Source organism: Saccoglossus kowalevskii, chromosome 14 (assembly GCF_978046115.1).
Source record: "Saccoglossus kowalevskii chromosome 14, keSacKowa6.1, whole genome shotgun sequence".
Classification (NCBI taxonomy): domain Eukaryota; kingdom Metazoa; phylum Hemichordata; class Enteropneusta; family Harrimaniidae; genus Saccoglossus; species Saccoglossus kowalevskii.
In genome coordinates this window covers 2,530,525-2,543,546 of record NC_140654.1, presented here as the reverse complement: position 1 = coordinate 2,543,546, position 13,022 = coordinate 2,530,525, and the positions used below count along the sequence as shown (strand labels likewise).

The window sequence follows — 13,022 nt, the reverse complement described above, 5'->3', positions numbered from 1 at the left end:
CTTTATACTGATGAATAAGGTGACCAAGTTTGATAAAGTTTGGAATAGAATTAGTAAAGTTATTATGCACACAATGACAATGACGACGACGACAACAACAATAACAACGACGACAACGCCGGACAAAAATGTTCTCTTAATATACATTTCCCTTCCATCTTTGATGGTACGGGCAAGGTAAAAATGAGAATGTACAGATAAGAAAATGTGAACGGAAAATGCACCGGTCACACTCGACTCCGGCCCACCACCCATTATTTCAAATGTTTGAATGCTAAGGTCATATACATTTTACTTCTAACAATATAATAATTAAACACACTGATGGGTTAATTAAAAACTAGAAATATTTATCCTATGCCTGTGCATGTAGCAAAAACATGGCTACCCTCGGAATCCTCCGAGTCTTTCCAGATGTCACTCAGCCTGAAAGACTAATTCTGCAGGAAACGATGAGAGCGCTAGATCTATTGGTAAGCTCAAATATTATTCCCTTGACACATTTTGCACGAAGACAAGATAACCTTTACTTTTATGTTGATGCTCTGTATACCTACATCATGAAAATCTTAAATTTTATAATTAATGTATCAAAATTATAAAGAAACAATTGGTTTCAATGAAATTAATTCTACTGAAATGTGCATGGAGCTAGCGGTCACGGTTAGACAATATTTAGAATCAAGTAAATCACTTTTTTTACAGGAAAACAGTCAGTCAGTGGTTTGAAGTATGTATTAATTGGATTTTATTATTGAAACCGGTAGCAAGTACCTGATATGCATAACCTTACACCAGCAATGAGACAATGGTTATGTCGGTGGGTGTCAGGCAATAACGATATGTATATTGCCAATTACGATAGAAAAAAAACACGAAAAAGTTACAGTTAAAAAAATACTGAGATAAATACTTAAATATTTACACCCATGGACGAAAGTGTACTTTTTATTCTCCAACAAAATTCCTCAATCCGATCTAATAAGCATGAATGAATAAAAGCATGCCCAATTTATATTGAGTATGTTACCAATTACGAAAAAAACAGGAAAAGTTACAGTTAAAAAATACTGTGATATAAAACGTGACAATTTGCTATAAACAATAAACACTCGTTATATAAATATATTTATGTTTTATATAAATATAGTATAATAATTAGGTTATATAGAATAACCATAGACCCTCTAACAGATGGTCTATGGTATAACCCATGATCAATATCATTGAAAAAAGGTCTCATTGACGCTTTCCGAGAAACAGATATCATATTAATCCATACGTTCATTAATCAACCCCACAAAACAAACAAACAAACGTTTTCTAGAGAATTTTTCTTTCATAAACCTTTCATATGCCATATGGCCTGGTATATATTAGACGATACGTCGGATATGTATGACTTGAGCAACAGGCAGACAATTGTCAATTACTGTTGCTTTAACTCGTGATTTCCTTGGGTTGAGATGTTACTCAATATTCAATCTCAACTGGAACTGGAAATGTACCTTCAATGTAAATTCAACACGAATTGACATCAGAAAGATTTGACGGGAATAAAATTTCACACAAAATGTGCGAATAAGCAAATATTATACAATATCATTATTCATCAGAGAAATATTGTTCTGATTTGCGGTAGCTTTACTGTACATAATAAAACAAAATTACAACTAACAAGCAGCCTGTCGACTGAGATAGCCCCGCTGTTAGCAATGTACATTTCAATTAAAGAACTGAGAATATTATTAGAAAATGAACAATATGTATAGCATTAAAGCAATCAGACTTGCTGTTTTCAACAAGAGTTCGAAAATATCACTTTTTACCAAAAATGACAGAAATATTCAATAAAATTTAAAAAATTGAAGATATAATCATGAAATGAACATATCTAAAAAAGGTCTGCACACCAAGTATGAAAGCATTAAGACTTGTAGTTTTCAAAAGGAAGTCAAAAAGTAAAAAGTTGACACGGACGACGACGGAGTGTAATCACTCACATGTAAGTCGACAGCGGAGCTAAAAAGTCATGAAGTACAACAAAAGTACAAAATAAGTTTTCTAGTACCGGGTTTAGACATCCAGTAACTTCATTTGTTGTACTATAACGAAGACAAATACTCTGAAACTAAGACCTCGTCGTCAAAGTTCTTTATCTTGTTACATTTTGGTATGTCGCCTCGGGCTTTTTCTGTTGCTTTCTCCACGACTGGTAGCAAAAATGCAGCTATAGCTCCAATGAAATACGCTGCACTGGCCAACCAAAAAGCTCCTTCATATGTTCCGTATTGGTCGCGCATCCATCCTGTTGGTAACAAGTTAGTGCAGTGAGTAGTTTTTTTTCTGTTTTGTTCGAGGTGTTAAATTTACAACAATATTGCAAGTTACATTTACATTTACTGTAATTCGTGCATTAATATTGATATACGATGGTAATCGAAATAATTCGATAAATGCTTTAGATGACGACTCCAGTGGGATTAGTCAACAACCAATCAGAGTATGATATTAAACTGATCTTATTTGTATTAGTGAGGCGCTTTAAGGTTGTTATCAAATCCCGTCATATGTGGGCAACTAAGAAAAAGAAACATAGAATGAATCCTGTACCTAAATAAAATTCAGATTATTTATGCAATGTTTACCTGCAGTAGGCGATGCAGCCAATCCTGCTAGCCCATGGAACTGGTAGGCAAATGATATACCATGGGCAACCTTTTTACGCCCAAGAAAACGAGAAACAACGACAGGAATGAGGACGATATAACCGCCTAAACTCATACCAGTCAAAACAATAAAAATATTCTGACCTGAAAATAAGAGCATAAATAGTTTAGTGGGAAATGACGAGTCCTGATTCAATCACGTGCGCCCATTTCAAAATCTCCACATGCGCACACAACATTTAAAGCGGGGGAGTCGTCACCTGCGCATGCGTCAGATGACGATAACGTGTCATTGTTTACAAACAAGCGTCTACCCATGAGCCTTTGCGTTTGTTAGTGTGTGTTGTTATTGTCGCCTCGAACTCAATTCCCGCGCGTGCGCAGGTGACGACCCTTCCGTTTTAAGCATGTCACTATATTGATGATGTCGCTCGTCATGCAGTCACTAACTGACACATACTTCAAAACACATGTGCGCGCGTAGAAGTAAAACACATACAAATATGGTATTGTGAAGACACTGACCTGCAAAACTTGGCAAGTACGAGCTCAACGCTGTAGCACCACCACATACTGCCATAGCAAATGCATATAAACCATATGAGGGGACATAATGCAGGTTGCCTGCAGCACCATATATGGGTCTTCCAACGAGCTGAGCCAATCCCATGATAGCAGGAATCAGAGCACCTTGAACATCAGGAATACCAAAATCACGTGCTCGTCTCATCTGTTACGAATATATAAAAACATAAGCCTGTGTTACGATTATATTAAAAAAACGTAAGACATTTTAACATTTCCCAGAAAATAACGAGTATATTCTGCGGATTGGGTAATTCTGCAAGAAAATATTGCATCAAGTTGTTTCAATGAACATATAATTTAACCACATCGCCCAATAATCGAAAACGGCGGTCATGAAGGTAAAACTATGAAATTTAAAGGATCATAGACCTTAGAAAATAAATATATCACTTTTGATTGAACAGCAATTGTGTTGGTTCAATCATACGCACATGGTCTTCTATTATCCGTGTCTATTCATAATTTCTATAGAAGGATGCAGACATCACTTAAGTATTGTTGCCAAAGTGTACATAAGAGGTCTGATGCCGTTCGGCCGGCGAGGGCGCTACTCACGCCTACATGTCAGGCTAAATATTGACGTAACCATTTGAATCTGTAGTTTGAAATATGCACAAAAATGTGCTCTTTTGGTCAAAAGTGATTTAAAAAAATAGCTCCTAAACCATGCTTCTGTTTCCTGTCAAAATTGGTTTATGGGTACATCTGTTTACTATGAAAAAAGTACCGTCTTGAAAACTGTCTACCTGTTGTCAATTTTCCAGGGCAGCAGCCCAAATTTCACTACTAAGTTTATGCATAAATTAACACCCAGGCTAGTTGTCTGTACGATTGTTGTAACACTGTTCAACCAAAAACAATGCTCCGACAGCATTTTGAAGATGAACACATTGTCAATCATTTGTAAAAATTTCAAAACAAAAGGTCAAAGCGTCTAGGAGCTTTTTAATTTCTGGGATGTGCACTAAAAAGAAGCTGAGATAATTGCTAATTTGCATAACAATTCACTCAGTAAAAAGTTTGCTAATGCTCATAATTAAAATGGCTGTAACAGTTCCAAATTTAAATGTATTATCGTTTTGTGAAAAGTTAAATATAGTGCATAATATGGAGATCCCGTCATTTCTTTTTTTCACCATGTTTCTTTTTTATTATTTATGTACAGCGTTGCTAAATCTTGCTAAGCATTCAAAGGAGAGAATGTTTGCACCTGTTATCTATATTTATAAACTTTTTTTGAGTATGTTCTATTATTCACAATTCTACAAAATTTTAACAGTCTATAGCCAAGACTGTTTAAAAAATAAAAAGCAAATAAAAAAATTCACTCAAAAGTGCCCACGAACCTGCATCTCTACCTTAATAGACCATTTCCTGTTCCTTGAGAGATACCGCGTTATGCGTGACATCGAAAGTAATAAAAACAAGCTTAGAAAACAACTCCAGTGTGCTGAGAGTATTGGAGACAAATTGAAATTAACTCAAAATTTAAGATTTGCTTTTCAAACAAGAAGCTTGGCAACTAATTTTTGTCCGCTATTTGAGATGCATAACATGAACCAAATGTTATTCACATTATCAAAATTTATAATACACATAGAAAATACATGCTGGTCTGTGCATTGTCCTAGAACATATATGTACCAAGATTCATTGAAATTGGATATTTACTATTTACTACACTGTAAAAGCCAAAAAATAACTAATTATGCAAATTAGTTGATTAATATGAACACATTTTTACTTAAAATTAATCAGGTCTTTGGATTGAAATATCAAAAGCTGAAAATTGATTAATTATACAAGTTAGGTAATAAATATTTCACATTTCTGTCTGTGCATCGTCCGATGTATCTATGTAAATTCTTTGAAATGTGATGATTAGTACATGAGATATCAGTGGAAAAGCCGAAAATTGACTAATCATTATGCAAATTAGGTTAATTATATACATGGATTTTTACCCAAAACTAATAACATCTGTGCATAGGTCCAGAGCATCTATGTACCACGTTTCATCAAAATCTATTGAATGGTTCTTTAAATATAAGTGGAACAGTTAAGGAACAGCTAAACATTAGCTAATTATTATGCAAATCAGCTAATTAATATGCACGGATTTCAGCCAAAACCTAATAAAATCTGTGCATTAGTCCAGAGCATCTATGCACCAAGTTTCATTAAAAACATACGATTCTTGAGATATCATTGGAACGGATAGACTCGCACATACTGACAGGATAACTCCAAAGACTCCCATTGTGTTCTTCGCACACTGGAGTCAAATCCAGGACAAACAAAGGTCACAGGATGAAGGTAAATTTTAACAAAATATCTCAACGCCACATTCCTCTCTGAAAGATCGGCAATTCGACATTGAAATTCATGTTCAAAATCATTCGATTTTCAGGGCAGACGTTTGGTCTGCCCTTTTCACGCAATACACGAGATCTCGCATTGCACGGAAATGTACCTATTGAAGGCTGTTTGACGATTGTGATTTTAATTTTAATTTTCGTTATCAGAGAACAAACTTTATCAGCAATTAAAATTAAGTAATAAAACAAATAAATGAACAATAATTTCAGATTCCTACTTACTACATGTGCCGTGACGATTGTATGTCCAATACTTTGTCCAATAGCAGTTAGCATAATCAAATAATATACTGGTTCTTTAAACAGTGTTAAATCGTATATGGATAAGAAGGCTCTAAAACAATTAGTTTTCTCTTTAATTTTAAGTTTTGTCTTTAATTTTGTGTTTGTTCCATTGTTTGCCACAGCGCTAGAAGGGGCTACATCGTCCACGTTAGTTTCCTCATATCCCACGTGGTGAGTATCTCGTGCGTTGACATTTGCGGGGAAAGTCCGATAACATCTCACAGATAATGGTCTGAACAGGGCCCCGGCAACACACACATTGAGCATGATCCCAGAAAGTAGCATCAATAACCCTCTCCAGCCATACGTATCTACTAACATCTGACTTGTAACGGCTAGACAGAACTGACCTGCACCAGTGCCAGCCATGGCAATTCCAAGTGCGAGTGAAAACCGTTTACTAAAATAAATACTTATCATTTCTATAGAAGGTATAAGAGCCAAACCGCTGCCGACACCTGTCAAATAAAAACAAAGTAATTTCTCAAAAGTGTATCTAGCGTAGCCGCCCGGAACATATGGTGGAATAATTGTACATATACGCAAAGGAGTGCATTGTTTTAAAAAGTGAAGTAGGCTGCCATTATACTGTTACATATTGAGTATTCTTAAAGGTGAAGGTGGTTTGAGGTTGGAACATTCATTGTTGTTTTACCTAAGATTGTAAGGACTCATTTTATTACGGATTACAATTGTCCGATCACTGGAAAATATTATACAATGTCGTACCTGCGATTACACCAAATGTTAGATACACCTGGGGTAACGCTGTTGTAAAAGATGTACACATGAGTCCGGTAGCAGCAATACAGCCTCCAAGCATAACTGTCTTCCGATGCCCATAGTTCTTTGCAAGACAAACTGAATATGGGCCTGTACTGACCAATACAAGAGCAAATAGCGATCCGACCCAAGCTGTAAGTATAACATACAATAGTCTGAAGTAAGAATTATATTAACTTGTCAAGTGAGCGAGTACTATGATTTATTAGTATACATGTGTCACCATAACGCCATAAGTTACAGCTTGTGGTATTGCACTGACAATACGCGGTCGCATCGACCTCCGCTGTGCGTTGTTCGATACTGCCGCTGTACTGTCTTCGTGCATACTTTGCAGTATCCTTGTAATCATATTATGTTACAATAATTTCCCCACGATAACGAGTAGTTCATTGCCATTCATATTTAAGATATCAACAAATAAATATTTATTTGTAGTTTCGACATTCTCTACAAGTTATTATTATATACATCATCTGAAAGCTTAGAAATAGGTGAATATGATTTTTGACTTAATCCGTCAATTAAAATGTGGTTTTTTTCACACTTTTTCTCAGGCTTAACATGTGAATTGCATAGGACGTTAGTAATGCTGTGACCAAATAACAACATATATGCTAATGACAAAGAATTGTAAGGAACGTCTCGTCATATCTCACAAAAACGTTCAAGTACCGAGATCTTGCAAAGGTTATGCACGAAATGCTGTCAGAGGATCATATTATATTGGATTAACAAGTACTGTACCTGTGGCAGCCTTTGTCTCGCCGAATGCATCAAGGAAGGCCACGTATAAAACACCAAATGCGTAAAATGTTCCAGCTGTCAAATAGCATGTAATAAACATCCCAATAACAACAAACCATCCATAACCACCGTCCGGGGGTTTCGGTAATGTACTGGAAGACATGTTTCAAGGATAAGTGGCAATCCAGTGCCAACATAAACACGTGTAGTCACTTGTAATGTAGTGCATATTACTTGGTATTCTATGTGCGCTTGGTCACCATCAGCGCTTGCTGTAAGTACGATTGCTTGGAAATGCAAGTTGAAGGCCACATGTCTCAGTCAGTTAACATCTTACTGCAATTAAAAATAGTCTCTTATGAAATACATAGCATATGTCAGTCAAACAGGTCAAATATTGTGCTGTTGCATTGCACCCAGCATGAGCAGCATTTCACTCACGTTCAGGTCCAGTTGCACTCGGATAAAATGAATTGGCATACCCGTTACGCTATCTGAACATTCAGTTAGGAGGCATTCAATAAAAACGCTTACTGTATAGCGTATACATTGGGATAAAAGAGCCCCCCGTGGAATCCACTAGTGTATTTAAACAAGCGACCTTGCGGTCGAAAGAGCCCCGCTGTAATTGCTAACTTTCACAAAAATAGAGATATCTCACCAAATGAACACATTTGTAGAGGACCAGTCCATGTGTCTACATTATGAATCTCAAAGCAAACAAAAATATGCAAAACATAGCAAAAACTGTTTATTTAGTTGTTCGAGTCCGAGCAAACATATAAACATTGACATGATCTTGATCTTGAAAAACATTGGCCCAGGTAGTTCAGTACCCAACAATACACTTATCTATTACAGACTATGTATTATACATAGCCCATATATAACGTATCGGAAAATGGGAAAAATTCAAAAATATAATATTTAACAAAAAAATGTATGACTTTCACAAAAAAGAGATATCTTCAACAAATGAAGACATTTTGAAAGATGATTTGTTCATGTGTCTACATTATTAATCTCAAAGCAATCTGGCAGGTTCTTTTGAAGGAAAAGTCAAGACGAAAAATATGCAAAAATGAGCAAAAAATCCGAAAAAAAAAAAAAAAAAGACACTTGCATATGGTCTCATTAGTCTCAATTAGTAAGTCAGAGTCTAGTCCATGCCAAGAATATTCAAACCAAATGTCAATGCAATATGACAAGCAAAGATGAGAAAAATATTCCCTAAAAATAGAGATTTGGATGTGATGTAATGGAATGAACAAATCTGACAGAGGACCACCCAGGTAGCTGTGTTATAAATAGCAGGGTGATCTGTGTCCAGGACTGGAAAAGCCGGGACTTCTTTTTTGTTTTACATAAAAAATATATAATTAATTGTGAATTTAGTCCTTTTAAATGTGATCGCGAAAACCAGCTTGACTTCTTTCACGGTCACATTAGTTTTCGCGATCAAACTAAAAAGGACTTAAAAACAATTAATTATTTCATTTTGCAAACAAAAAATAAGTCCCGACTTTGCCAGTCTACCTGTGTCGATACAAATTCAATATCCAAATATAGTAACTTTTAAGGACAAAAAATACAATAAATTACTAAAATACCATTACAAAGACTAAAAGACCGACACAAGAATAGCTATGTACCCACAGCTAGTAACGCATGTGTCCAGCATATACATCACCGCGAATATATATAATGGACGAAGTCAATCGCGCTTCTAATCCAAGAGACCCTAAAAACATGAACACACCACTGTCAGGATATTGAAACCCTGTTAAAGCGGGAGAGTTGTCACCTGCGTGTGCGTCAGATGACCATAGCGTTTCATTGTTTACAAACAAGCGTCTACCCATGAGCCTTTGCGTTTTTAGCGTGTGTTGTTATCGTCGCTTGGGACTCAATTCCCGCGCGTGCGCAGGTGATGACCCTCCCGATATAAGTTTACTAGACGCGATTTACAGTCTCTGTCATGTTTGTTATGCTGTCCTCAGCGGCATTTGTTATCATATTGTGAGATAGCACCTTGGATAACCTCCATGATTATGCCCATAGAATATTGTCTCCGCCTTTTATGACATCCTATAACAATTAAAGCGCGGTGGTCGTCGCACAGCGCGTGTTCAAATTTCACGTAAATAAACAATGTATTTTACACGCGTTGTATACGTCGCTATGAGTCCCATATCGAACAGGACGCGGAACGACGACTACCGCCCTTTAAGCATGGAAGGTACTAACCTACATAACTAGATTTTACTGTCATCATGTTGGTGGGGAGCGAGGATCAGACGCTCGGATGCATTTCAGCTCACGACACATATACACTCGTACTATAAATAGAATCCCTTACTATTGTCACTTGTATTTACATGTATTGAGAATCCTTTCACGTATGATCATACCATGCACAAATAACAAGGAACCTATCTTGGCAATATGTTGCAATGATTCGTAACACTACCAAGATATGCATTTAAAGTTAATATTAAACAAACACAACTTGAATGGAATATGTTTTATTTTATGGTCGGGATCCACTCATTTATCGTTCATTAGAAGCTTAGTGTATGGAACTCTTGGTTCTTGTTCTTGTTTTGTTTTTAACGCAACAAACCAACCAACCATTCAGTCGAACCTGTTGCAATGCGATGTATAATTGACACTGAGAAAACAGCGCATGTACGATCGTGTTTCAAGCAGAATTTTAAAATAAACGTAATAGCATTTACTGGTTATCATGTCAGTGCTAAAAAGGAGCATTCAATTAACATTTGACTCCAAAACACGGCTGGAAATTATGGAAATATATGAGATCAAGTTTTGTTTTATACATTTACCCCTGTAGTTTTATTTTTTTTAAATAAATGTTAAAGTAATTTCCATAAAACAATTCATGCACGGTATGTTACTTTTTATATAGATAGCAAAATCGTGCCTAATATATTTCTAGTACTTTTTAGCCGAATGACGGAAAAAGATCGTAGGTATGGTATTGAGTATTTATAAACAAAACAACGTAGACGTCAAATAAAACTGCACACATGGTAGCAAATATACATTTAATTGTGGGTCTCTTCTTGTGTCGGTCGTTAGTTTGTATGAGCTAGTATTTAAGCTAGTCATTACAGATACATTCTGTTTTTTTTTTAGATATTAGGATTTTATCAACACATAAAGTTCCTCCATTACTTCCGTAACAACGCGGGGGGGGGTACTATACTGGCGCATGCGTAGTCAGATGGGTACCCAACCTAAAACATTCCTCGTACCTCGTACAAGTCTAATACGAAAACCACTGTATAAATAGGACAATTAAAATAGGATATTTTCAAAAATCAAATAAAAAAACAAAGAACACTTTGTCATTTGCTCTATTTACTGTCGTATACATGTATATTAAATGTTTTTGTTAACTCATGGTACACCGTGTAGTACTGCTTCATTAAAGCGGTAGGGTCGTCACCTGCGCACGCGCGGGAAATGAGTCCCAAGCGACGATAACAACACACGCTAACAACGCAAAGGCTCATGGGTAGATGCTTGTTTGTAAATAATGACACGCTATGGCCATCTGACGCAGGCGCAGGTGACGACTCCCCCGCTTTAATATTCATGATTCAATGTCAAAAATAACTACAACAATCTCAACCAGATAAGGATAAAGATTAGCTCCTATGTTTATTAACTACAAACACCATCAACATCAGACAAAAATGCAAAAAGGGCAATTTTCGATCCTGAGCAACTTCGGTTTGCTAAAACCCAAATAGCGATGTTAACGTCAAATTTGTTTTTCTGGTTATCGAGAATATTAGCTTCCAAGTGGTTTTTGATTTTGTAAGATCACCGACATTTGGCCTATATGATTGTTGAGTTTATCATTACGCAGATCTTGTGTATAGGGTGATATACTAGTACCTGCCACATTTCAGTAAATTTTATGAGAACACTGACTACAGACTCACATACGTGTACTAATACAGTACATAGATGATTGTTTTAAAATCAGAGAGAACAACCTGAAAAAAGTACTACCAGCTGCCTCAAAATGAATAAAAACATTTACTTTCATTTATTATATTTTATTAATACCTTTGTTTTATACTCTTTTAATCTCATTTATTTATTTTTTTCATTGCTATACCTTTATTGTATTCTTCAATCAAAGTCCAATAGAGGATACGATAACAATAAAGATAATTATTATTATTACATGTATTTTGTAATAAACGTTCCCAGTTCTAAACTCCTTTACAGCATATCCCATTTAAAAACAGAAGCATTGTCCCCTTTCCATTACGAATGTTATGCAGAATTGATGACAGAACTCACTAAATGCCTTCGAAGATATTAAAATTCCCCCAAATTAATATCTATAAATTATTCAAGTCAAATAAAACCCTCGTACTGGGACTCTTCTGGTATAAAGTCGTTCCACGTTGGGCCTACGGACTCGACATTTAATCTCGCGATCGGGTCGAACTTATATCCAAGAGTCGACTTCAGACTAGGGTTTTATCTAATACTAATACAATCCGTATCTATGGTGGGTGTTATCATGGAGGTACCTCCGTGGTATTATGAATACTAGTAGTCTAAATTGTATATGCAAATTAACCCTAAAGCCCCCCCCCGCCCCCCGGCCAGGACACTATGAATCTTCCCAAAAGGCGGGCCACGTCACGATCCCCCAATCGTTGCCAGGACCAATCAAATACAAGCATAGACATTGCATTTTCGGATTAACATCTCTGTTACCCCCCATGCCAACGAAAAAAATTTTTGTCTTCCGGTGACTCCCAGTTCCATCTTTGAGAATTACTGTCGAAATTACATAACAACAATAATATACAATTTTTTCATCCCATGCCTCTGAACCATATTGTGTGATGTGAAGAACTAATTTCACCATAGAAACCAGTACAAAAATAGAAATTTTGACCATTTATTATTGATATCCTAATGGAATTAATTCGTTACAATAAAATCATTAACACGACATCATACTCTTCACAATTGTGTCAGATTACTTAGTACTTACTTAGTACCAGTATTTTATATCATTTCTATTCTAAGTGTGTATCGTGATTTTTTTACCGTACACGGATTGGCTCCTTGACAATAGCACGCAGTATGTCTGGTCTTTTGTTCTACCATAGACCCTCTAAAAGAGGGTCTATGGTTCTACATGATCCCAAGGAAGGTCATGACGATCCGAACACGACTGTGATGTTCAGACGTTGACACAAACAGAGACCCCCCCCCCGACATTTATTTGACCTTGGAAGCTTTATTCGGTGCTTTTCAGCGTAGATTCGAGTTGAATGGTTGACACCGCTCTGGCTAGTTTACACCACAAAGCGTGCGCCATTTTGAAAATTAGCAAGTCGTTCTTCCGGATTTCGCAACCGAGTACCCAAGCTACGAGCTCAGCCAATCTTGACCATGGTCACGATAAATAAGAAGCCGAAGACGACGAAAAGAGCATGGTCTCGCGATGTCACAGGTCACGCCGACCTTAACTTAAGCAGGACTTAACGATCTATGCCAGTCCGTAACGGTG

At 36.4% G+C, this 13,022-nt stretch overlaps 1 protein-coding gene across 1 annotated transcript in view; it reads right to left on the bottom strand.

Moving 5' to 3' along the window:
• Positions 1-724: 724 nt before the first annotated feature.
• The window catches only part of LOC100369457 (monocarboxylate transporter 12-like), a 12,628-nt gene continuing 330 nt past the window's right edge, over positions 725-13,022 (bottom strand). The window contains exons 2-7 of the mRNA XM_002733067.4: positions 7,451-7,786; positions 6,650-6,835; positions 5,858-6,378; positions 3,195-3,399; positions 2,649-2,813; positions 725-2,308 (exon numbers count right to left, since the gene is read on the bottom strand). Coding sequence (XP_002733113.1) covers positions 2,106-2,308; positions 2,649-2,813; positions 3,195-3,399; positions 5,858-6,378; positions 6,650-6,835; positions 7,451-7,613 — 1,443 coding nt within the window. The 5' untranslated portion in view covers positions 7,614-7,786 and the 3' untranslated portion in view covers positions 725-2,105. The remainder of the gene's footprint in view (positions 2,309-2,648; positions 2,814-3,194; positions 3,400-5,857; positions 6,379-6,649; positions 6,836-7,450; positions 7,787-13,022) is intronic.